The sequence below is a fragment of the Pantherophis guttatus genome, chromosome 2, assembly GCF_059756535.1.
Source record: "Pantherophis guttatus breed Tessera chromosome 2, ASM5975653v1, whole genome shotgun sequence".
Classification (NCBI taxonomy): domain Eukaryota; kingdom Metazoa; phylum Chordata; class Lepidosauria; order Squamata; family Colubridae; genus Pantherophis; species Pantherophis guttatus.
This window is the reverse complement of record NC_142064.1, coordinates 220,367,694-220,389,280: the sequence shown is the minus strand read 5'-3', so window position 1 is coordinate 220,389,280 and position 21,587 is coordinate 220,367,694. Positions and strand designations below refer to the sequence as shown.

The 21,587-nt window shown below is 42.0% G+C and overlaps 1 protein-coding gene and 1 non-coding gene across 7 annotated transcripts; both read left to right on the top strand.

The window, feature by feature from the left end:
• The first annotated feature begins 580 nt into the window (after window positions 1–580).
• On the top strand, window positions 581–21,566 carry WNT5A (Wnt family member 5A). Of its 6 annotated transcripts, none has more exons than XM_034436889.3 (5): window positions 581–1,017; window positions 8,906–9,033; window positions 10,085–10,350; window positions 14,184–14,476; window positions 18,494–21,566. In XM_034436889.3, exons 2-5 carry the CDS (start codon window positions 8,912–8,914, stop codon window positions 18,950–18,952), a joined length of 1,140 nt encoding a protein of 379 aa, XP_034292780.1. In that variant the 5' UTR covers window positions 581–1,017; window positions 8,906–8,911; the 3' UTR covers window positions 18,953–21,566. The 6 variants fall into 6 exon arrangements, with proteins under 6 accessions (XP_034292780.1, XP_034292786.1, XP_087743978.1 ...); XM_034436895.3 differs by having other exon boundaries at window positions 597–790; XM_087887852.1 differs by lacking the exon at window positions 581–1,017 and adding an exon at window positions 3,289–3,470.
• Window positions 20,857–20,960, top strand: LOC117660643 (U6 spliceosomal RNA). The gene has a single exon (XR_004589756.2). It is a non-coding gene; the product is annotated as a U6 spliceosomal RNA (small nuclear RNA).
• Window positions 21,567–21,587: the final 21 nt, after the last annotated feature.

Sequence of the window (21,587 nt, the reverse complement as noted above, 5' to 3'; positions counted from 1 at the left end):
TGGTTGGTGATATGAAGGGCAGCAAAGATGGGGAATTCATCAAATGTGTGTTTTTTTTCTCCTTTATGACTGGTACATATCCAAATGGTACACATTCAAAATCTGGGCCCTACAATTCATCAGCAGGTCAGACCAAAAGGTCCAAGGCAGGTCAGGAAGTGGAAATAAAGACAGTGCATTTCTCCTCCCTTTCATGGTTGAATAGTACTAACTCTGCAGTGGGAAAAGGCCCTAAATTGGGATTGCTTCTTTGTTAGATTATATTAGAATGATGCTGTCCATTGGCGAACCCATCACTGTTTAGTTTGCAAACTCAACCTAAATGGCTGCCATTCACACTTACTTGGGAGCAGGGCACATTATTTCCTGCAAAGGGACCACTGGATCTAGATAGCCCTGCTTTTCCCCACCTGCAGTAAACCAGTCGCATTAGGGGGCAATAATCCCCTAATTCTTGAACAGCCATAGTTTGGGGGAGGATGGGAATTGGGATCCAACCGTTTGAAGAGCATCTGGCTGGGGAAGGAGACAGTTCTCTGTAATTCCCGTTTTGGCAGGGTTGAAGAGCAGGATCCAGATGGGTTGGATTCCCAGAGACTCAAAGCAGATTGTGCTCTCAAGGCCTGTTGATCCTTCTCCCTCTGAGCTGCTGGCACCATGTGGGAGAAAGAGCTGGCAATGACTTTGGGAGAGCCTTATTGAAGGTGAGGGGGACAAAAGGATCCTGCATCCAGATCCTCCGTCAACAACTCTGCCTAATTGACATCGGAAGCCCGCTGAGTCTGAGCAGGCAAGTAGCCACTGCCAGCCGGCAGGCATCCCTGCCCGAAGGGAAGGAAAATCTCCTTCCTCGCCCCCACCCACTTCCCTCCCCACCCCGCACAACTGCCCGGGTCCTGAATCAGCCGCCTCTGCCAAGAGCGATCTTCGCAGGCCCACTAACTCCTTTTCGCTGGACTCGAAGGAGAAGGAAGATCGAGTAAGAGATGGGGGAGGGGACTGCACGTTGAAATCAAAGTAAGTTTGAGTTGAAATAATACCTCCAGACGGGGAAAAAAAGGATCTCCAGCTCAGGCGGGTGGCGGTGGTGGGGAATAGCTCTCCGGCACTTTGGCTCCGCAGGTCCAGGGAGTTCAAGGCTGGAACTTGTAACTTGACTTTTTCGCAAGTGTGTTTAGGAGCGCAGCCCGCTAAACTAACCTTGATGGATTCGCGCCGTACGAAAGATTTTTTTTTCTATGCAAGCAGCATGAATGGGTATCTAAGTAATGCTTTGAATAAGCGATTTCCCCCATATCCTCATTTGCTAAATTAATCCAGTTCTAATATGTCTTTCCTGCTTCCTTTCTCTCCCTCCTTTAAACGTCTTTTTTTTTAAATGAGCGGTTAAAAGACATTGTTTTAACTATTTAATTTAAAATTATTATAAAAAACCCAGCTGCTCCCCGTAGCTTGTGATAACTTCTGATTATTGACCTGAGCCTATAGGATGGGTAGAGGGAACAATCCGATGTTGCTAAACCATCATTCCCAACATCGTCGGCCAGCAATGTCTGCAATGCTATAAGTGTCCAACCTCGCTATTGGCCGTTCTCCGAATGCTGTTTGGATTATGATGCATTTCCAATCTAGTATTTTTCCAGATGTTTTGGGATTATAGTATAATTACCATTATTATTCGGCTGATTCCGGGAATCCCAATTCACTGAAAAGACATCTAGTTAGGAACTCATAAACAAAATAAATTACGGAGGTTTGGAGTTTCTTGTATCTCGGAGGCTCGGACTTCAGCACATACATGTTTTAGCGCTCTGCATGGAGTTAAAGACTGGGTAGGGAGTTAGATGTATTTACCACCGTTCTGAAAGCGGGAGAAATTGACAGGTTTCCCGAGAGACTTCATAAACTATCTACAAAGTTTTTCTTCTCTCGATGCAACAGAGTAGTATCATTTCTGGCAGAATGGGGCAGGCGTCATCTGGGTAGGTGCCTTGAATAACCTTTTATGCCTGACAGTAATTATAAAGCAATCGTATTATTCCGCAGCCGTTTTTAAACTTGGACACATTGATGGGTTATTAATGGGGCGGGCTACCTAACGGAACCTCACTTACTGATCCCCAGGCAACTGTATGGGGGACTAAATACGGAGAATGAGTTATTGAAAATTTTGCATTCCTGCGTTGCGTTTTTCTTTGAGAGTTGTCCAGAGATATTCCCCCTTGCAGGAATACTTGTCACTTCTTTTGCCCGCTCATGAGGGAGTGGGTGTTCATTTGCACACGTTTAAATGTTTGCAGGCTGGCTGTTTGGAGCCGTTCGTCAGTTTAGTATCCCAACTACAGTATTATTAGATCGGAGATAGCCACGTGAAGCTCCCGGCCAGCCCCGTCCATTTGATTATGCGCAGAAACAGAATTAAAGTCTAAACTTAAACTGCAAACGTCATGCCTCTGTGTTGATCACAGCCACCGTGCCACCGTTATATATTGAGATAAAGCCACTCTGGTCATGCGCAGAGGGTTGTTTTATTAATTCCGTGCGTTGCAGCGCTGAGTTTTGGCATTAATGAAACCATGGACCTGAGCCCATACACTAACTCCAAGTTTGCCTGTAGGGTTGAAATCATATGCACACTCCTTTATTTGGGAATAAAGCCTATTGAGCCACTGCCAGCCCGAGTAAACATGCACAGGAATAGACTAGTCTGCACAGCTGGTCTACCCTGACCTAAGATTGGTATCTCGTGCAAAACTCCGTTTTAAGAGAAAGCCGTGTTTCTGCCTTTCACCAAAATCAAAACCCGATAGCCACGTTGCAAGCTGGAATTTAAAAACGAAGGCTCCCTCTGAAAAAATGTGCACGCCACAAGTTACAGCTACTGCTAATTTACGTGGTAAAACGGGTTCTAAATCAAACGATGTTGTCCAAAAATTAATTTTTTTAAAAAATATAGGAGGAATTAAAATTGAATAGAGTGATTTCCGGCTCTAAAATGAATTTGTGCTGAAAGTAACCGAACCGTGGTAATCTCTATTCAGGACAGGACAACAGAAAGTAAAAGTGCGGCACCTGAAGATTGACCGGCCGGGTGTGTGTGTGTGTGTGTGTAGTTTCATTCCTATTGTTTTCTTAGGAAGGTCAAGACAGTTTCCTCTCCCAACAATAGTTCGTGTAAGACAGACTTGGCCGAGAGCACTCAAGTGAACATCAAGGCCGAGCGAAAGATTCGAACTCAGGCTTAGTCTAACTAAGTACAAACCCGACTCCACCCCCACCCCCCACTCTACGGGCGTGGAAAACAATGAACAGATGTCGGGGCGATGAGCAATTCCAGATTAACGTCGTCCTTTCACGCGGGTGTAAATTCCAAGAATGCCGCCCTCTCCGCTGGCTGGCTGGCATTGGCGCTGCCGCGTTATCCCACCCAGCCAGCAGCTCGGCGCTGAGTCCAGAGGCTGCCGCCTGAGGTGCAGCTTAAAAGCTCGCTCTGGGTTGCAATAGGTTGACACACGGCGCACGCGCGTCTCCGCGAGCTCTTCCTTCGTCGCCTCCTCCTCCCTCCCTCCCTCCCCTCCCCTCCCCTCCCGGTTCTTTCCCTGCAGACACCGTCGCCTTTGCAACTTTCCTCGCACTTCGCGCCAGGCGAGGGGAGCAGAAGCGCGCCCGCGTCGGCCGCGCCAGCAACTAGCGCGGAGGAAAAGAGAAGGAGCTGCCTTGTGCCCGCGCGGCGCAGAATGAAGTCGGGACTGTGAGGGAAGGGAGAGCGGCACTTTTGTGTGTGTGTGTGTGGTGTTTTTTTTTTTTTTTTTTTGCGCCACCGCGGGACATGGATTGGAGCAGCTGCCGTAGCCTCCGCCGCCGCCACCACCTCCGTCCTGCGCTTTGATGCCGGAGGAGTTCGCCCCTTTCCCTTGTCCGTCTCTCGCTCGCTCTCTCGCAATGGAGGGACTCCGCTGGGGCAAAGCTTGCCGGTGCCGGGCACCCGTGGCAGCGGGTAGGTAGACGGCGGGGAAGGAAGTCTGCAGGAGTGTTCGGGAGGCGTCGAGCCTCGCGCGGGAGGCGGCGGCGGCGCCGTGGCAGCGGTACCTGGCTGGGCTGATCTGCGATTGTCTCGGTTCGATCGCGGATGGACCTTGCGAAGGAGGCTTCTTCGCTCCAGCGCTGGAGCGGGTCTCCCCTCCCCGCCCCCCGACCAGAACAACCCTGTCATTTGTCGCCGGAGAAGATTGCGAGAAGTTGGGTTTGGGGCTTCCTCGATTGGATTACTTGGCTGCTAAACTAGACGGTTTCCTGATTCTCTTCTGGTCCCCTCGGCCATCGTCTCTTCCTCCCTCCCCCTCCTCCCCACAATGGAGGTGAGTAGCGCTTGGAAATGAGAAGGGTGGGTGTGTTTGAAACCCGCTTGCTCGAGATACGGGGAGGAGGAGGAGGAGGGAGGGGGGCGATAGTTGGGGTTTCTTCCCAAACATCCTAGTTTTGAGTCAGGAAAATCTGAGACGAAAACGAAACTTTTTTTTTCCTTCTTGGAAGAGCTTAGCCAGAGCTACTTGGCAGCCCCCTCCCCACAATATTAAGTTTATTGTGGAGCTGATGAGAAAGGATAAACCATATTTTCCTCTGTTGGTCTCATAATATTAAATTCCGGTTATGCATTAGGGCACGCCATCGAAACTCCTAGTTTTCTCAGAAACCTGTTGTTCCAAAGGATTTCTGCTTAGTCGTCCTTTGCTTTTGGAGTGAGTGATCGATTTCCTCGGAAAGCTGTTTTAATTCCTCCCTAAATCCACATGCTTTACCTCGCCTATCCAGTGGGTTTTAAAAGGACAACTTTAACTGCCACTTTTAACTCGTGGGGATTGAAGAAACGGGAGTAATGGCAGCCTTGGAAAGGCCTGTACCTTTAAGGGGTTTTGGCTGGTGGCCAGTGGGGAAAAAAAAAAAATCCCTGGACGACTTTCTCCTCCTCCATCTCGAGCCCTCAGTTTTTGTTCTCGGGTTCTGTATGTTGTCACTTTGCATCTGTAAAAGGTCCCGCTTTTACTCGCGAGGGAGGATGGAAGGGTTTTGTCTCCGCTCGCTTCCCCAGGGCCTTTGATGCTCCAAATGTTCCGTGTTCAAAAAGTAGTGTGTGTTTGTTTTTAATTGTCAATTGTATGCTAAATTAGTTACAGTCGTGGGGTCAGTGAAAGTTCAGCTTCAGCCAGGAAAGTTCAGCTTTTCTCTCGGCGGGTGGGGTAGTCAAATTGCATAAACCGACAGAAAGTCCAGCGATTTTCTTGCATTTGGGTTAATCGTGGGGTGAGCCGAAACAAGTCGCTTTAGCCCACCGCCTGGTTTGCAGCCCTTGACTTGTTCCCTTTGTTGAAAACCTGGAAGCTTCTGCAATCAAACTTCGGGACGCTTTGCCCCTTTTATATCCCCACCGAACCTGCGGGACAATTGGTGGGTTGGCAGGTATCGGCTCCTAAAATCCGAGCCCGGCCCCTTGCAGCAATTGTGGCTGCGTTTTGCAACCCATCAGATTAGAAAGGGCTCGCAGTCTGTATACCTACTTAACCCCAGTAGAACTGAGCTTTAAAATAGCGGCCATAAAACCAGATGTACAAACAGACTTTCCAGACCCCTTGCATTTTTTAAAAAAAACAACAACAAAACGACGTCGCAAGCGGAGAAGCCCGCGCTCCGTTGCAGAGAGGGGAAAATGTATTAAAAAGTTCATCTTCGTCAGTGCCCCAAAAACGACCGGCTGCAAGAAGCGTCTTTGATACGGACCTTCTGCAGATACAGAAAACGGTTCCGTCCCGAATGAGTGGAGGGATCTGCTTGAGCGCGGTGCGTTTTTCTTGGGTGCCCCATACGGAATGGGGAGGGGTTTCGCCTCCGAGGTCCTTTCTGCTCTGCGCTAGGATGCACTGAATAAACTCAAAAGTAATGAATGCCACCAAAAGCCGAGAGGAAGGCGACAACTCCAGATCCGCCGGCTTTCGGCTGGACCTAACGTTTCGCGGTTGCGACTGCCCTCTATCGGGGAAGGAGGAGAATGCCTCCTTAGAGCAACCCGACGGAGTTTTAGCCAGGAGACTGACTTCTGTGCATAAGGTATTTAAAGATCCTCCTGTCTCTTCAGCCTGTGGAATCCCTTCGTCCCTTCTGCTTATTTTTGAGCAGAAAAGGGGCTTTGTATATAAAATGCAATAAAACTTCGGATTCTCCTAGCGGAGTTTGCATGAAGCATATTCCGAGCATTCAGCGACAGGATTCAGGATATCGTTATAAGGTTTCCCCCGGTTGTCAGCAAAATAGTACAATTGAGAGTTTGCATCAGGAAAAGCAGCTCCACTGGACCATCTGTGCGCTGGCGATTTTCTCCTTTGGCATTTTACCTTTTCCAAAAAGCCCTTGTTTGACCCTCCCCACTCTCCCAGCTTTAGTAAGAAAGCCTCTGAAAACGTCCCGCCCTAGATCCTGACCTCTGTGACCCTCAGATTCAACTTTCTCGCGAGTGGTTTATTCTTGGATTAGCATCATCGAATTGCACCTTGCAAAGCCCACTCCTCTCGAGCGGCAAGCTGAAACTGCGGCCTGAAATCCTGAGCTGCGAGCTGCATGGATGTGCCACAGCGAAAGGTCCCCCGAGACGGAGGGAACGGGCCCAAGGCCACACGGGAAGCTTAGATCGGAGGTAGGGGAAGCGATTGAATCGCCCCGATGGGCAATGGCTAAGGGAGCCTTCCTTCCTTCCTCTCCATCTTCCGGTTTGTCCGTACGCTGTTCGCCTTCGACGAGGGGCGGCTGGAGTGGCTTTCGCGGTCTCCCCGGCCCCCATTTCCCTCCCTTCTTTTGCTGAGCGTGGACGGCTTTATGGGGCGTGAACTCTGCGCTTCAGTCTGATGGAGGAATAAATCGGGTGCCCGTCATTAGACGCGCAGCCTCTCCGGCCGGTTCCCCAAAATTCTTACAACCTTCTGTCACGTTGCATTTGGGGAGACGGCTTAACTGGGCGCGACCGCGCCTTGTTTTCCGCGGGATTGACCCAAAACAAAGCGGCGCGAGGGCAAGCTGGAAGGGGCTCGGAAAAGGCCAGATTAAGTCCTTCGGGAGCATTCCCGGTGCCAAGTCTCCCGTCGGCGAGAGTTCAAGCATGTTAAAATGTGACTCGCGAGCCAGCTCCATTTCCCCGCTTCTTGAAGCTTGAAGGAGCCGTTCTGGCCCGCTCGCCTGGAAAGCCATTTTCCTTTTTACCCAGCACGAGGCCGAGGAGAATCCCTGCGTAGAAGGGCCAGCCGAGCAATACGAGCCGGGGGGGGCGGGGGGGTTCTCAGGGAAATAAACCAAACTTCCCCAAGAGTTTTTTTGCAAGTCAAACCTGGAGGGCGATTTGCAGTGGCAGACGCGACAAGCGCAATCCCGCCTTCTTCCTTGCCGGAGCACCCTGTACCTTCAGCTATATCATCACCCCCCCCCCAATCTCTTGGGGGGTAGTTAAGGGCAGACCTGGGGTTTTTTTGGGGGGTGGGGAAGTAATCCCATTGGAAATCTGCAGAATGGGCTTCCGAGTAGACGCGGTTAAGATTGAGTGGTGAGTGGAATTGTGTTTTGGTCAGGACAATAATACTGCAACCATACCGACCAGGTTGAAACATCAATGTCCGTCGGCACGGGAGTGTAGAGAAAGCAACACTGGATTGTGCTGATTTCTCTTTTTAAAACTTGGAAATGGAAATGCCCGTCGCAGGGCTATCTTTTTCCGTCTTCCAACCGCCTGCTATGCCTGAAACCCTCTGGACTTCCTCCTAGGTTACTCCTCTCCTCGCGGAATGAACCTTCCCAACCCAGCCATGCCTAGGCGGCGAGCGAGCGCGCAGCTCGAAAGTTGCTTGCTCGGCGCCCTCCGATTAATTCGCGGCGTTTGCGCGCGGGGGAAGCCCGGGGTTGCGCGTGAAAGGCAGATCCGCCCTCCGCTGGCGGTCTGTGGGGGTTCCGGGAGCTTTCTGCTTCATCGGGGGAGCGGCTCTGAAACTGTCCGGTTCTCAAATCCGGGCTCGCTGTAATTGCTACGGTGTAAATGATTTAAGGTTCTCCAAGGCCAACCATGAAAACGAAAGAGAGTCCCTTCTAGCCGCGAATCACGAAAATCTGGATAGAAGCATTCGTGACACTCCTTTAAGTGGGGAAAGGGACGCTAATTGCTTTGGGTTTAGGCCGTCGGAGGTTTATTAAATTGTCTCTGGTTCTCGCCAGTGATGCAGAAATGGGGAGAGCTCCTCTCCTTCCATTGAGAAGGCTTGTCACAAGCCTTGAGCCCAAATATCTACCTCATCTCTCCAGGATTCACTTGAAGAGATTCTTCTCCAAAATGATAGGCCTTTGCTTGCCCCCCCCTTCCCTTTCTGGGGTTCTTTGATCGATTGGTGCTCAAAAACCCTGTGGTGTGTGTGTGTGTGTGTGTGTTCACTGCTTAATCTCTTTCCTGTCTCAGTCCACCTGCTTCTCCTGACAGGGTGGCCAGCCGTGGAACCCAGCAGCACCCAGCTCGCTGCGCCAGGGCTGGGTTTTGCCCCAAAGCCAAGGTCTTGTCTACTGCAGTCTGGGAGGAGAAGGAGGAGGAGGAAGAGAGGGAGGACCGTGGGCTGGGTACCGGTCAGCTTCCCTTCAGTATCTGGGCTGCTTTGAGAGTTAGTCAAACACTGAGATCCAACAGTGGGGCAGTTGGGCGGATGAATGCACTTGGAGCAGCAGGCAGTGGCTTTGCCATTGCACTGTAAGAACTCATTGGGGAAAAGGGCCGCTGCCGCTTTGCAGAAATCGCCCCCCCTTCAGGCTGGACTTTGTTCACTTTTGAAATGGTCTGAGCCACGCAATAACAGTCAAATCAGTCTCTTTCCTCTTCCCTCCCCTACAGAAGTCCATGGGAGCAATAATGCAAAGTGGAACTTTGTGGACAGGGGCAATGACTTCCAAGTACCTTTTGTTGGGTCTGACCATCTTCTCTTCGCTTCTCCAAATCATGATAGAAGCCAGCTCTTGGTGGTAAGCTTTTTAATTCTATTTTTATCACTTTCTAATCACCCACACACAATACAGGTCTGTCTGTCTCCGGTTTCCAGATAATATGAAGAAGGAAGGCCCAGATAGTTCCTGGAAAATGTAATTACTTGATTTATGAATCCCTAACCACTTGTTTCATTCTGTTCCTTTAGTGAACTCTCTGCCACATATATGTAATAATTTGAATTCTCTATGGAACCAACTGTAATAGTAGAAACTAAATAAAATGTGAAGTTGAAATGAGCGTATTGAGCTTGCAACATAAGCACACATACACAAAAGTGAATCCTGGGAGCTACTTTAAAATAATGGATTTAGTAACTTTCTGTTATTTTTTTCTCTGAAAGAATATAAGGCTATAGATTCTGTATACATATAGGGGTAAGCCCTATTGATCTTAATGGAATTTAATTTCTGGAAACAGGTCTGCTGTCTGATTAACAGACATTTATCATTAAAACACACATTTGAGTTAGAAAAAATATTTGGTTGAAGTTGTTAGTTGTGGTTGTTAAATTAAGGCATTTATTTCATGATGCCTCTAGAAATTGTCTAGTTCAGATATATGTTCACATAGTTCATATAGTTTACATACAAACTATATTTTGTGTTATTTAACTTGTTAATTTTATTGATGTTCAATATGTTTTAGATAGTAATATGCTGATATTACAGGTTTTTTTTTTAAAAAAAGTATGTGGTAGGTTAGGATTTAAATATTTTCAGAGTGTGTTTGTGTGTGTTTAATTCTCAAAAATGTAGGGAGAGCGCAATAATTTAAAGCTAAGGGGGCAAATGTATTTAGATAAATGCATAACTTGATTTTTGTCTTCCTAACTTTATGCAGATGGTTTTACTTTATTATTTCAAATATTCAACAAGTCTTTCTTCCCACTTTGGCCACTATGCCTAGAACATCACTGAATCTTACTTCCAAGTAAATCTGCTATAGGACTGGGGCCCATGCCTGCATGTGCATTCAGTTTCTGTATTTGAACTGTCTCTTATTAATATAACTATTCTCCTTTTACAGGTCTCTAGGTATGAACCATATGAATCCTATGAACCCTGTCCAGATGCCAGAGGTGTATATAATTGGAGCCCAACCTCTCTGTAGCCAATTGGCAGGGCTGTCTCAAGGACAAAAGAAACTCTGCCATTTGTACCAGGATCACATGCAATACATTGGAGAGGGCGCAAAGACAGGGATCAAAGAATGCCAGTATCAGTTCCGCCACAGAAGATGGAATTGTAGCACTGTGGATAATAACTCTGTCTTTGGCAGAGTCATGCAGATAGGTAGGAAGTACTTCAGAGTTTACATGAAGTATTTTTGTATGTTATGTGCTAGAAAACTTTGCCAGGTCCTTTATGTGCCACTGAAGATAATCAAGAATGGAAATGTTAAAATGCCTTTGGCAAAAAACCAAAATCCTTTTGGTGAGCAAGCAGCCATTGTGAGACTGACGGTTATATAGAAAAGAGAAGAATAATACTGAAGTTCTCGTCCCATCCCCCAAATCTGTTTTTAGGACAGGAGATTGGAAGCAGATTTGGCTGGCCTAGGATCATTTTCATAGCAAAACCATGTTAACAGTTGAATTTTGTCTTTAGATTAATCACCTTAATTTTTCATACCATTATATCAAGTCTATTCTGGACTGTTATTTTAATACATAATTTCTCAGCCCAAGCTTGTATATATACCAATATTGAAATCTCATTACGTTTAAAGGAAAATGTAATGAGATTTCAACAGGAAAAGCAAGTTCAGGATTATAGCTTTCTGAAAACAAGCTAATTCTCATTAAAGAAATTTAAGGCTATGATGTGAATTATGTTGGTGTTTGCAGACAGAATACTTTGAATAAGGCCAAGTGTGTGTCTGTGCGTGCATATGCACCCATAGATACATAGATGATACATATACTTAAGTAATTGCTATTCTTCATAAAAGATCTCTCTAGTAGGAATATATCTTTTGTCAATTTATTTTTGATATATTTTTTTTGCTGACAAGCTTACACGAGCAGAATTCCATTTTATGCTTTACAGAGGTCTTATCTCTGATAACCCCACTGAATTTGATGGGCTCAGCTCACAGCATTATTATAGGTACTTTGGTTGACTGGTGGATTGCTGTTTTCTCCCCTTATCCGCTTGCAGAAATGACATCTGAATATCTAAGTCTGAACCTCCGGTCTAGCCCTTCCCCCAATTTAACTCACAGCTTGTGTATAATATCATTTCAGAATAGTGAGATCTAAATCTAATTTTACATTCCTCTTTTTGAAACAGGATAGGAAAGGATTGGAATGACTTTAAAATTAGATTAAAAATAACTTCATTTAAGAATTGAGTAGGCTTCTGCTTTGCTTGAAGGGATGCTGTTAAGTCACATTTACTCTAAAAGTTAATTTTATGTAAAATAACCTTTACAAAATCTCAAACATTTTCCGTGCCCTTTTTAATGAAGTAAGTGGAAACACTTGCCTTTTGAAGACTTAAATGTTCTGCAGCTTTGCATTATAATTGCTGTTGAGGGAGGCTTTGAATAAATTTTTTAATTGTTAGTATGGTATGTGTTCCATAGATATGGAGTGCTAAAAGCCTGAAACTATTTTAGATATTAGCATAGATGTATGTGTCTAGGACTTGAAGATTGGTTTTATAATATCTGAGTTAACACAACCTCTTTATACAAAGTTTGCAACTATCAGTGCTAGAACTACTTCCCATTTTAGTTTCAGGCCTTCGATTCCTGCTCATAATATATCTGCATTTATTTCATTTGATTTAAAATGGCAATAACCTGTTTAAGTTAATTACAAGTCAGGATGTGCGCATCCAACTTTTCAGATCATGAAAATACTAGTGAGAACAAGTAGTGTGAGAAATTTCTCCAAAGCAGTGAGAAATTGTCATTTCATATTTCAGCCTACTTTAAGTGAATTATAAAATAGGTGGTTGTTTCTCTTTACCCAGACACCTGTTTCTTGCTTAAACACTTTTCTACCTTACTATAAATCCAGCTACAACAGTGTACTTGTTACAAAGGATAGAGTCTATTGGCTGTTTTTCTTTGTGTTTCTCAGAATTTTTGTGAGAAATTCTTAGCTGATTTGACTTGAAAGAATACATGAAATATTTTGTGTAGTGTATTGCAAGGTTGTACAATTTCTTCATCTAAATTTAAGTAAAGAGTAAAAGTCTAATGATTAGATTTACATCTTCATTGCTGAAAGGAACAAATCAGATATCAATGAAGTATATTGGTGTTGTCGCTTTAAGAGCTGACTCTCAAGGTAGAATATCTCTTACAGTTATGATTTTTATTTGTGAAATAGCACAAGCTTTGGCATTAAATGCAGTGAGATATGAATCAGCATACATTACTGCTGGCACAAGTATTTCTTTGTTTTCTGAACAATCCTGGAAAGTTGGCTGTGTAATATTTGGGTACTTTCTCTCTGGCTAGATGAACAGTAGATGATAACAAACCAAACATTTTCTGAAAATTTTGTCTATGACTTGATCTCCAAAAGTTGAAAAGCGGTCTTTGGGTTGGGAGCCGAGAATGCTTGTCGAAATCAATATTGCTTAGTTATCCTACCATATACTTGAATAAAAGTATATGATTAAAAAAAAAAGTCCTGTACTTGGTATTCACTTAAATCATGGAAACCACTAAATCAGTTGTCTTTAAAAAACTAAACTCTGAGTAAGATTACATTTTAAACTAACTTTTGAGCCATATAAGCAAATGCTCTTACTTGTTCTGAAGTCTTTCTTTCAAAATTATGTATATGGAGGAAAGAATTTTTCTTGTTTGAAATGGACAAAGATTAACATGTCATCTTTTCCTGATGTAAAGGTATCATGTTTATGCTTAGCACAGGATAGAGAACTTCCAAACAAACCAACACTCTCTTGCTGGCAGAGAGACTTCTAATATTGTCAAAGTTGATGATATTTGTCTTAAACATGCCACAAATAAATTTATTCCATCTGTTGTTTTTCTTAAAAGTATACCATCTCTGCCTTTTTTTTCCCCATGCCATAGTCAAAAATTTTCTCTTAAAATATACTTTTGGGGGAAAACATAAAACCTAAATGCTACTAAAATATATATAATTGCCATATGTATGCAAAAGGAAGTAAAGTGTTTATGAATTTAATCTGAACCATACTAGTGTAAAAGTCATAGGGCTTCTCCATTATTCATATAGTTGTATTAGAATAAATCAGATTAAGCATACTACAAAAATTAATTTGGAATAAATTCCTGACTGGCACAAAACTGACAGCAAACTTCTTGAGATAATATAATTCTAAAACCTTTGTTTTAAATACAATCCTTTGGCTTTTAAAAATGTAGCTATATATTTTTAAACAAATTAATATGTTTTTTATTTGGAAAAACCTGGAATGAGAGGATTTTAGAACTTAGGACACAGCATTGTAAAGGATTGACATTCAAATCATTGCATAAGGCTATGTTTTGTGACAGCCCCCTTAGTTACAATTTTAAAAAGCTATAGACACTTGCCCAATATGGCTAAAATTGAAAGAAATCAGCATGGGACTAGCCAATTTTATTAATTTGTTGATGGATTTGTGTAACCTGTTAACTAATGAATTTTCCTTCAGGTTATTCAAATAACTAGCCCATTTTGGTATCCTGGATCTCTTACTTACCGTGAAAGCATCTCTTAAAACGCTTTTTACATTTTTCACGCAGGATATTTTGTATAGAGTACATATCTAGAAAACACGTCAATTATTTCTTGATCAGTTTGTGAACCTTATCATTAGATCAGAACTTTCTTTTCCAGTATAAACTTGTTGTTAGTTTCTCAGATACCCCAAAAGGGTGAATTTTGGAACAAGTCAAGAGGATTTTCCCATAGTTTTTTTTTTTTTTTTTAAATAGGAACTTCATCCAATACCAACAAGTTTGGTCAAATATTATACTTAACGTTCACTTGATATACCCTATTTTTCAAAAGTACATTAATCCGTTGGGCAAAGTTCTTCCATTGTAAAAGTAATATATCTTCTTTGACAAATAAATACATGCACTCCAGTCTCCAATGCTGAGCAGCTTCTCTTTCTCCTTTCTTCTTTTGTAGGCAGCCGGGAAACTGCTTTTACCTATGCTGTCAGTGCTGCTGGTGTGGTGAATGCCATGAGCCGGGCCTGCCGAGAGGGAGAGCTCTCTTCCTGTGGCTGCAGCAGGGCTGCCCGGCCAAAAGATCTACCTCGGGACTGGCTGTGGGGGGGCTGTGGAGACAACATTGATTATGGCTACCGTTTTGCAAAGGAGTTTGTGGATGCCCGTGAGCGAGAGCGGATCTATCAGAAAGGATCTTATGAGAGCGCTAGAATTTTGATGAACATACATAACAATGAAGCAGGAAGAAGAGTAAGTAGCTCAAAAAAGGGATTCTTTTCATCTATTTGTTCTTAACTGATATTGTAAAGGTTTACGCTGCTGTGTAATTTAAGAAAGGCTGACTTTTCATTAATTCATTCACACGTTTGTTTTTTTCCCCCATAAGCTGTCTTGTTTTTGAATTTGTTTTCTTGAACAGACTTGATGAATAAGTGCAGAAATGATTATTATAATCTTTATTAATACCACTACTACTAGAGGTAGACTAGACAGGATACCTCAATTTAGATAAATACAAATGGCCTATTTTAAATAATAATAATAATAAAAAGTTTACAATCTGAGTGGCACTGAAACAGCTAATGCTTGATTTCCTTCCTGTGCATGGGGCTGAAATTACACTTTTTCCCCGCCCAGATTCTTCTGGTAAAATTGTGCAAGTCACAGTAAATTTTCTGCAGAATAGAGTTTTATTAGCTTATATTTCCTACCCATCCAGTTTTCTTTGGAAGGGATGAAAGAAGAAGCATATTTACTAGAGCGAAATGTTCTTGTGTGGGGCTATTTTGAGTCTTCCTTATAAGGCTGTGAAAAAAAAAGTGCCACCCTCTCTGTATTATTAGAGAAAAAGCTTTTCTGTGGTGGAAGTTGGTTTTTATGGCTTTTTTAATCTTCAAAATCTTTTAAACGAATGAGCGTAAACTTCATTTTATTGCCCTGAAGTGGAAAGAGCCAAAATCATTATTTTTCCTACAACTGATGGTGCCAGGAGAAGTCGGCTAGAGACTTTACACTTGTGTTTCAAGGTGAATTAAGATGAAGGATAATTGAAAATTAATAACATTTAAATGTGACAAGAAGGCATCTGAAAGCCTTGGGAAGGCCAACTTGTTGCTAGAAAGAAGAAAAATGACTTTTCACAGTTGCCTGTGTCGGCTTTGAGTGGTTCCCTGCTACCACCCCTTTTGAGCCGCCTTCCTGCCTTGCCATTTGGCAGGGTTTGAACTCCCCCCTTTTTAATGCTGGGTGGAAATGGCATTCAGCATCTACCTAATGTGTCAGACCCCAGGATTTTTGGGGCTGTGTCAACACTGACTCATGTCTATTTATACAGGGTAAATTATCAAGGTCTCCTTGCCAAGACTTTACAAAGAGGATATTGCGGTGTCGGCTTGTCCCCCACCCAGAGGTGTTCTGGGGTTTTCTCTTTTGGATGGAGTCACTTGGCTGTGCATGGAGACTAGTGTGGGAGGGAGATGCTAAACTGGAATGGAAAATCTGCTCTAGGAGCAGCACATCTTTCCAGTATGAAAATGGGGGGGTTGAAAAGAAAAATCTGATGCAATTCTACTATCAATGAGCCAGTCAACTGATTGGTCAAGTATCATGGATTTTTTTCCCCCAGTCTAAAGGTGGTAGGTAAAACCAACTTGTAAGTTTTATTTTTGCTAGAAATCTGGATTTTCATAGGTTCAATTATTTCCAGTTTTCCTTCTTGAAATGTTACCTGCCAAAGTTGATTACCTTCTTTCTACTGTTCTTTCTTTTTGTTATTGGGAGAATTGACATCACAAATCTGCAGATTGCTGAGCAGCACCAAGCAACTTCAAACAGAATAAGAGAAGGGAGGGACTGGATACCTTGTCATCTTGGTGAACCAGGAGGCAGTGGTGCAGATAGGTGACACCAGTTAGTGTTTATGCAAGGAGTGAGCTTGTGCTTGTGCTCTCTTGAGGATGACGACCCATTTATCAGCCATGGATAAGTGGCCTCTGATCCTGTTCATTTTCTGTTATTGCTGCATTGTTTGGTTGCTGCAAATCAGGAAGTGGAAAAGAGAAGAAAAACAAAATCTGTGCACCTGAAACGTAATTGCTCAGACACATCCTTTCACTCTTCACGTTGTTGCCATTGTACTGGTTTTTGAAATGGTTTCCAATAATAATAAAATAAAGGCAAAGATGCCCTCAGATCAAGATCAATTCCTGTTGGACTATATAGATGGAAATAAGTTTGCCATTGCCTTCTTCTGGTTAACAGCCTTGGAATTTTGGGGTAGTCTCTCATCAAAACTAGGTCTCATTCTTCTCAACTTTTTTGGAATCAGCCAATATTAGATGGCTAAGCTACTATCTCTGGTTCAAATAAAATAAGATGGAATTCTAAGGATTTAACAGCTGGACAGCCATTGTTGAAAGAGAGAAAGCTATTTATCTAGGTTAACCTATTGAAAAAAAATCTGAATATCCAGAAAACTGCTTCATGCATACAGTTATGTAGGAGAACTGAGATAAAACTGATATATTATTGTACTGGAAATGAAGGTCTGTGCTTGGACCAGGTATGAGCATATGAGACTTTAGACTGGCATAATTTGTGTAATTCTAAGAAATTAGTGGCTATTCAGCAGCCACGGAAGGGTATTGATTGGAAAAGTGATCAGATTGCATATCTCAAGATCGATCAGAAGTTTGTCCCATTCCTTTTCTAGGGCATCTAATAATGCTTGGCATCCTTTTTATCCCCCCTGTCCCATCCAGCATGCCAAGGAAGTATAAAACAATCTTTAATCTTACATAATATCCTTGAACAAACACGAGTTTTCCATGGTGTCTTAAGCTCATTAATACCCACAGGTGTAAGTGGGCCAAACAACTTTGCTAGCACTTTCTCATACTTTCTGATCCTGCCAGCTTAGTATAATTTTGTAGCATAGGATGGGGTATTCTTTAATCCTGACCATCAGCATATGGTGAACCATTCGCAGGCAAGTTGGAGATGACATAAACAGATGACCATGATAATTTATTCCAGTGTTGTTGCTTTCTGAGACCATTTACATATTAAAAGAAGTTCCAGTTTGCATGCAAAATTTGTGAGTGAGTGATTTCCATGTTTTCAATGTTAATCAAAAAGGCGAAGAAGAAAAACCTCCAGAGATAGGAGAAACATCATGCAATGAACTACTATATATATTCTTTGGCCACCAAGTGAGAAGAAGGGCTTATTGGAAAAGATCCTAATGTTGGGAAAGATTGAAAGCAAAAGGAGAAGGGGAACAGCAGAGAATGAAATGGTTAAATAGTGTCATCAATGCAATGAACATGAGCTTGGGCAGGCTCAGAGACAGTGGAGGATGGAGGCGGGCTGCCATACTATGGTCCATGAGGTCGCAAAGTATTGGACACAACTTAGCAACTGAACAACACAAACTGTAGACAATTGCTGCAGACAAATGTTTTTTCATGGATTCATTTTTAGTGAAATTTGTGAGGTGGCAGTATCATGCCATAAAACGTTGGGAAGATGGCAAAATTAATTGGATTTCTGTATCAGTGCTGATAGGGCAGTATTGTCACTATAAATCAGCAATTTGTAGCCTGATTTTTAATATTTTACTGTCAAAATTGCTGTTTAAAGTAACTTTCTAATAATGCTGTGAAGGTTTTTGACTGACTATGGAGGTTCAGGTCATAGTAACTTGGACTTTTATATTTTCTGTATCTTTTCCCTCCATTATTTTTATACAAAAGTGATAAGTGGGCCTATAAATAAAGAAGCAGATAAAATATATTGTCAGACAAGCCTGTCAAAAACTCTTATTATATTGGGTATGATGTGACAACCAACAGTTAAGACTGGGGGAGTTTTTATAAAAAACCCCAATGAAACAAGGTGAATGAAATTTTAATTAGCTTTCCAAATAAGTGTTTTCTGTATGTTTTAACTTTTATTGATTTAAATGGTTTTAACTGTTTTACAGTTTTAGAATTGTAAGCTGCCCAGAGTCACTTGTTTGAGATGGGCTGCTTCAGAAATTGAATAAATAATTTTAAAAAATTGTTACTTAGCAGTAGTCTAACAGGAGATTTCAAAGCAGGTGGGCATTCCGGAAGGTAGAATAGACTGGTGCCAGGTGAAGAGATGCTATCATTTGCAGTTCTTTCCCCAATGGGTAGTGCATATAAAAGTAGTTGTTTTGTTTATTTTACACCTGTTTATATTTTGCGACAATAGGACTCATTTTTCTTCTTCTGACTCCTACAGACAGTGTATAGCTTGGCAGACGTAGCCTGCAAATGTCACGGTGTGTCCGGATCATGCAGCTTAAAGACCTGTTGGCTGCAGTTGGCTGACTTTCGCAAGGTGGGCGATGCTTTGAAGGAAAAATACGACAGTGCTGCCGCTATGAAACTCAATCTCCGTGGCAAACTGGTTCAGGTGAACAGCCGCTTCAATGCACCGACTATTTATGACCTGGTGTACATTGACCCTAGTCCTGATTACTGCGTGCGCAACGAGAGCACTGGGTCTCTGGGCACCCAGGGTCGACTCTGCAATAAGACTTCAGAAGGCATGGATGGCTGTGAACTTATGTGCTGTGGCCGAGGTTATGACCAGTTCAAGACTGTGCAGACAGAACGCTGCCATTGCAAGTTCCATTGGTGCTGCTACGTGAAATGCAAGAAATGCACAGAGATTGTGGACCAATTTGTCTGCAAATAAGTGGGTTGAGTGAGAGAACCTCTTCCAGTCCACCAGCAGGGGAATTGCCCTAAATGATCTCAGTTCTTATTTATAGTGCCCAATGGGTTGCTTTCCTTGTTTATATGTTAAATCTTTTGCAAAGAGAAATGATGGGGAAATCTTGTTACATCCAGCTCTGATTGTGCATAGTTTTATATTTTTTGCAATAATTGGGAGGGGGGGAAGGAATTGACAGAATATTTATTTGCATATTTGGGATTAAGATTTAACAATAGCAATGAAAATAGGATAGCTTAAAAGGATATCCATTCTATCCCAAAACAGTCACAAGAAACATGGTATAAATGCAGTAGATGAGGTATTTGTGTCACATGCTTTAGATCAGAGCATGGCTGGACTTGGTAATATAAAAAAACCTGGACATGGCTTTTGTTCATAACTTTAGTGACCAAAAAATAATAAAAATAAAAATGTTTTAATGGTAATGATTAGTTGATCTATAAAATTTTAGCACAACATTCTTCAAACTTATTTGCATGACCCCCTGCAGGGATGGGTAAAAGCATAAGGTCCCTAAACTACTGTTGTGCTGCTAGGTAATTAAATTAATTTGAGTTTTTTCATTTATGCTTGGCCTACATATGAACATGCACTGAGTGAGGACACGGCGTGTAAAGATGCTAGGAAGGAAACATGCACTTCTTTCACCATCATTCACATAATGCATTTCTCAGAAGACATAGGATTTGAATTAGCAAATACCATTTCTTAAAAATTATAAACAAAATCAAGAGGAAGAAAACGTGACTCATTGTAGATCAAAGCAATATTTGGAATACTGCAAATTGCAGTGAAATAAGCACGTCTCATCCATGTTTAGACAGCCTTCTGCCTTAGTTTAAAAGAATATTAATGAGTTAACTTCAGGATTTCTTGAAGTGTGTGTGCTAAATAATGCTGGAAACTGAATCTATTGTGCATTACAAAAACAAGATTCTTTATTTTTAAAGTGTTATGGATAGTAGTTTGTTTCTTTTCAGAAATGGAAGTTGGCTGATAGCATTGTGGAATTGGGAACTCTTGGCTGTCCTGTAGAGCAGCTTGATAATTTAAAATTGGACAGTGTGGCAAGCAGTACCTTCATCATCTGTGCTACTTCTTTTTGTTTTGTTTTAATGCACAATGCTTTAAAAATATATTGTGGCTATGCACAAACTGCTCAGACTATATTTGAGCAGTTACTTGTATATGGGAAAACTCTGGTCTGTTGGTGTCTAGTATCTCAAACCTTTTCTCATGCATATATGTTGTCAGTACAAACTACAAACCAATGATTTCTTTAAGAAAAAAAGAACATAAAGTCTGTTCAAGTTACCAGACAGTTTCTTTGTTTAGACTAAGCATATTATTATCCTCCCCCATTTTTAAAAACACTGTCAATTCACTTAAGGGGCTTTATTTGGGTTGGACGCTGGCCTCCCTTTTTCTAGGGTTTGAAAATTGTTGAAGGGCAAGTCAGTCACAATTTAACTCTCTCTTTTTCCTTTCAGAAAGTATTGGATTTTTCAACTTGGTTTAGTGAAAGATTTGGCATGATCTGAATTGTTGGTTGTGCACTTGAGCGCAGAATTCCAGAAAGTTTAATGTACGGTTTAGAACAGCCTGGCTCAACCTGGTTCTCCACCTAATGTCCGACACTATGCTATCCTTAATGTCCCAACACTTAGCTGGGATGAGTTGAAACAGATTTATTGCAAGTTCATTGTTGCTAGTAATGGAAACAAGTTTTCTTAGACAAATTATACCTTCTCCTTTTTTATAAATAAATAAATTCTGTGGTTAAACTAGCATATTATACAGACGCAGAAGCCATAGTAAATCTCTGTATTGTTTCAATTTTAGTACATGTGCTGTTGAAGCATGTTTTGGCAAGACATTTAGTAGAATTGGAACAATACAGAGAAAATTAGCATGGCCCCTTGTACAGGGATAACATGCCAGTTTTCATGTAAGAAGAGAATCTTTTTTCCCTTGACACAAATTTAATGCATTCTTCAGCTTCCAAGACCTCACCCAAATTCACCCACCCCAATAAATATAAGCAGATTGGAATTAATGCCAGACTTCCACCTTTCATTAACATACCAGAAGTTTCATTTCTCACAGGCTGTGAGCTTTCTCATTAATGCCATCATGATTATCAGCTTTTACAATGATGATTGCTCTTAATTTATTGTGCAAGGAAATATTTACTTCCATGGTTCCTAGTATTTGCAAACCAATGGCAACAATAACTTTCATAAATAAATAAAGCACTAGTTCCTTGAATACGTCACTTTTGGTTTTTATTATACAAAAACCACATTTTAAAATTATGTTGAACACTTATCCTTTATCATGACTTCTGCCTATGAGCAGAGACGTCAAATGATCCTAGCTATTAAAAATGCTATTTAATGTAAAATACTTCACTTTATTCTTCAGATACTATGTAAATCTACTATGTTCTCCTCTTCGTTCTGTACATTTAATGTACATAATTTTGTCTCGTGTGATTTGTATATTTCCTTGGGTTTTTTTAAAGGCTTATGCCATATTGGAAGATAGACTATAAAATAAAATGTTAGTTATATATTGGGAGATCATTTTAATT

Coding starts and splice junctions, on each gene's coding strand:
- WNT5A (XM_034436875.2), top strand. CDS start 6,614: ATGTGCCACAGCGAAAGGTCCCCCGAGACGGAGGGAACGGGCCCAAGG. Junction 6,686..8,905: donor ACGGGAAGCTTAGATCGGAG/GTAGGGGAAGCG, acceptor CCTCCCCTACAG/AAGTCCATGGGAGCAATAAT. Junction 9,034..10,084: donor ATAGAAGCCAGCTCTTGGTG/GTAAGCTTTTTA, acceptor CTCCTTTTACAG/GTCTCTAGGTATGAACCATA.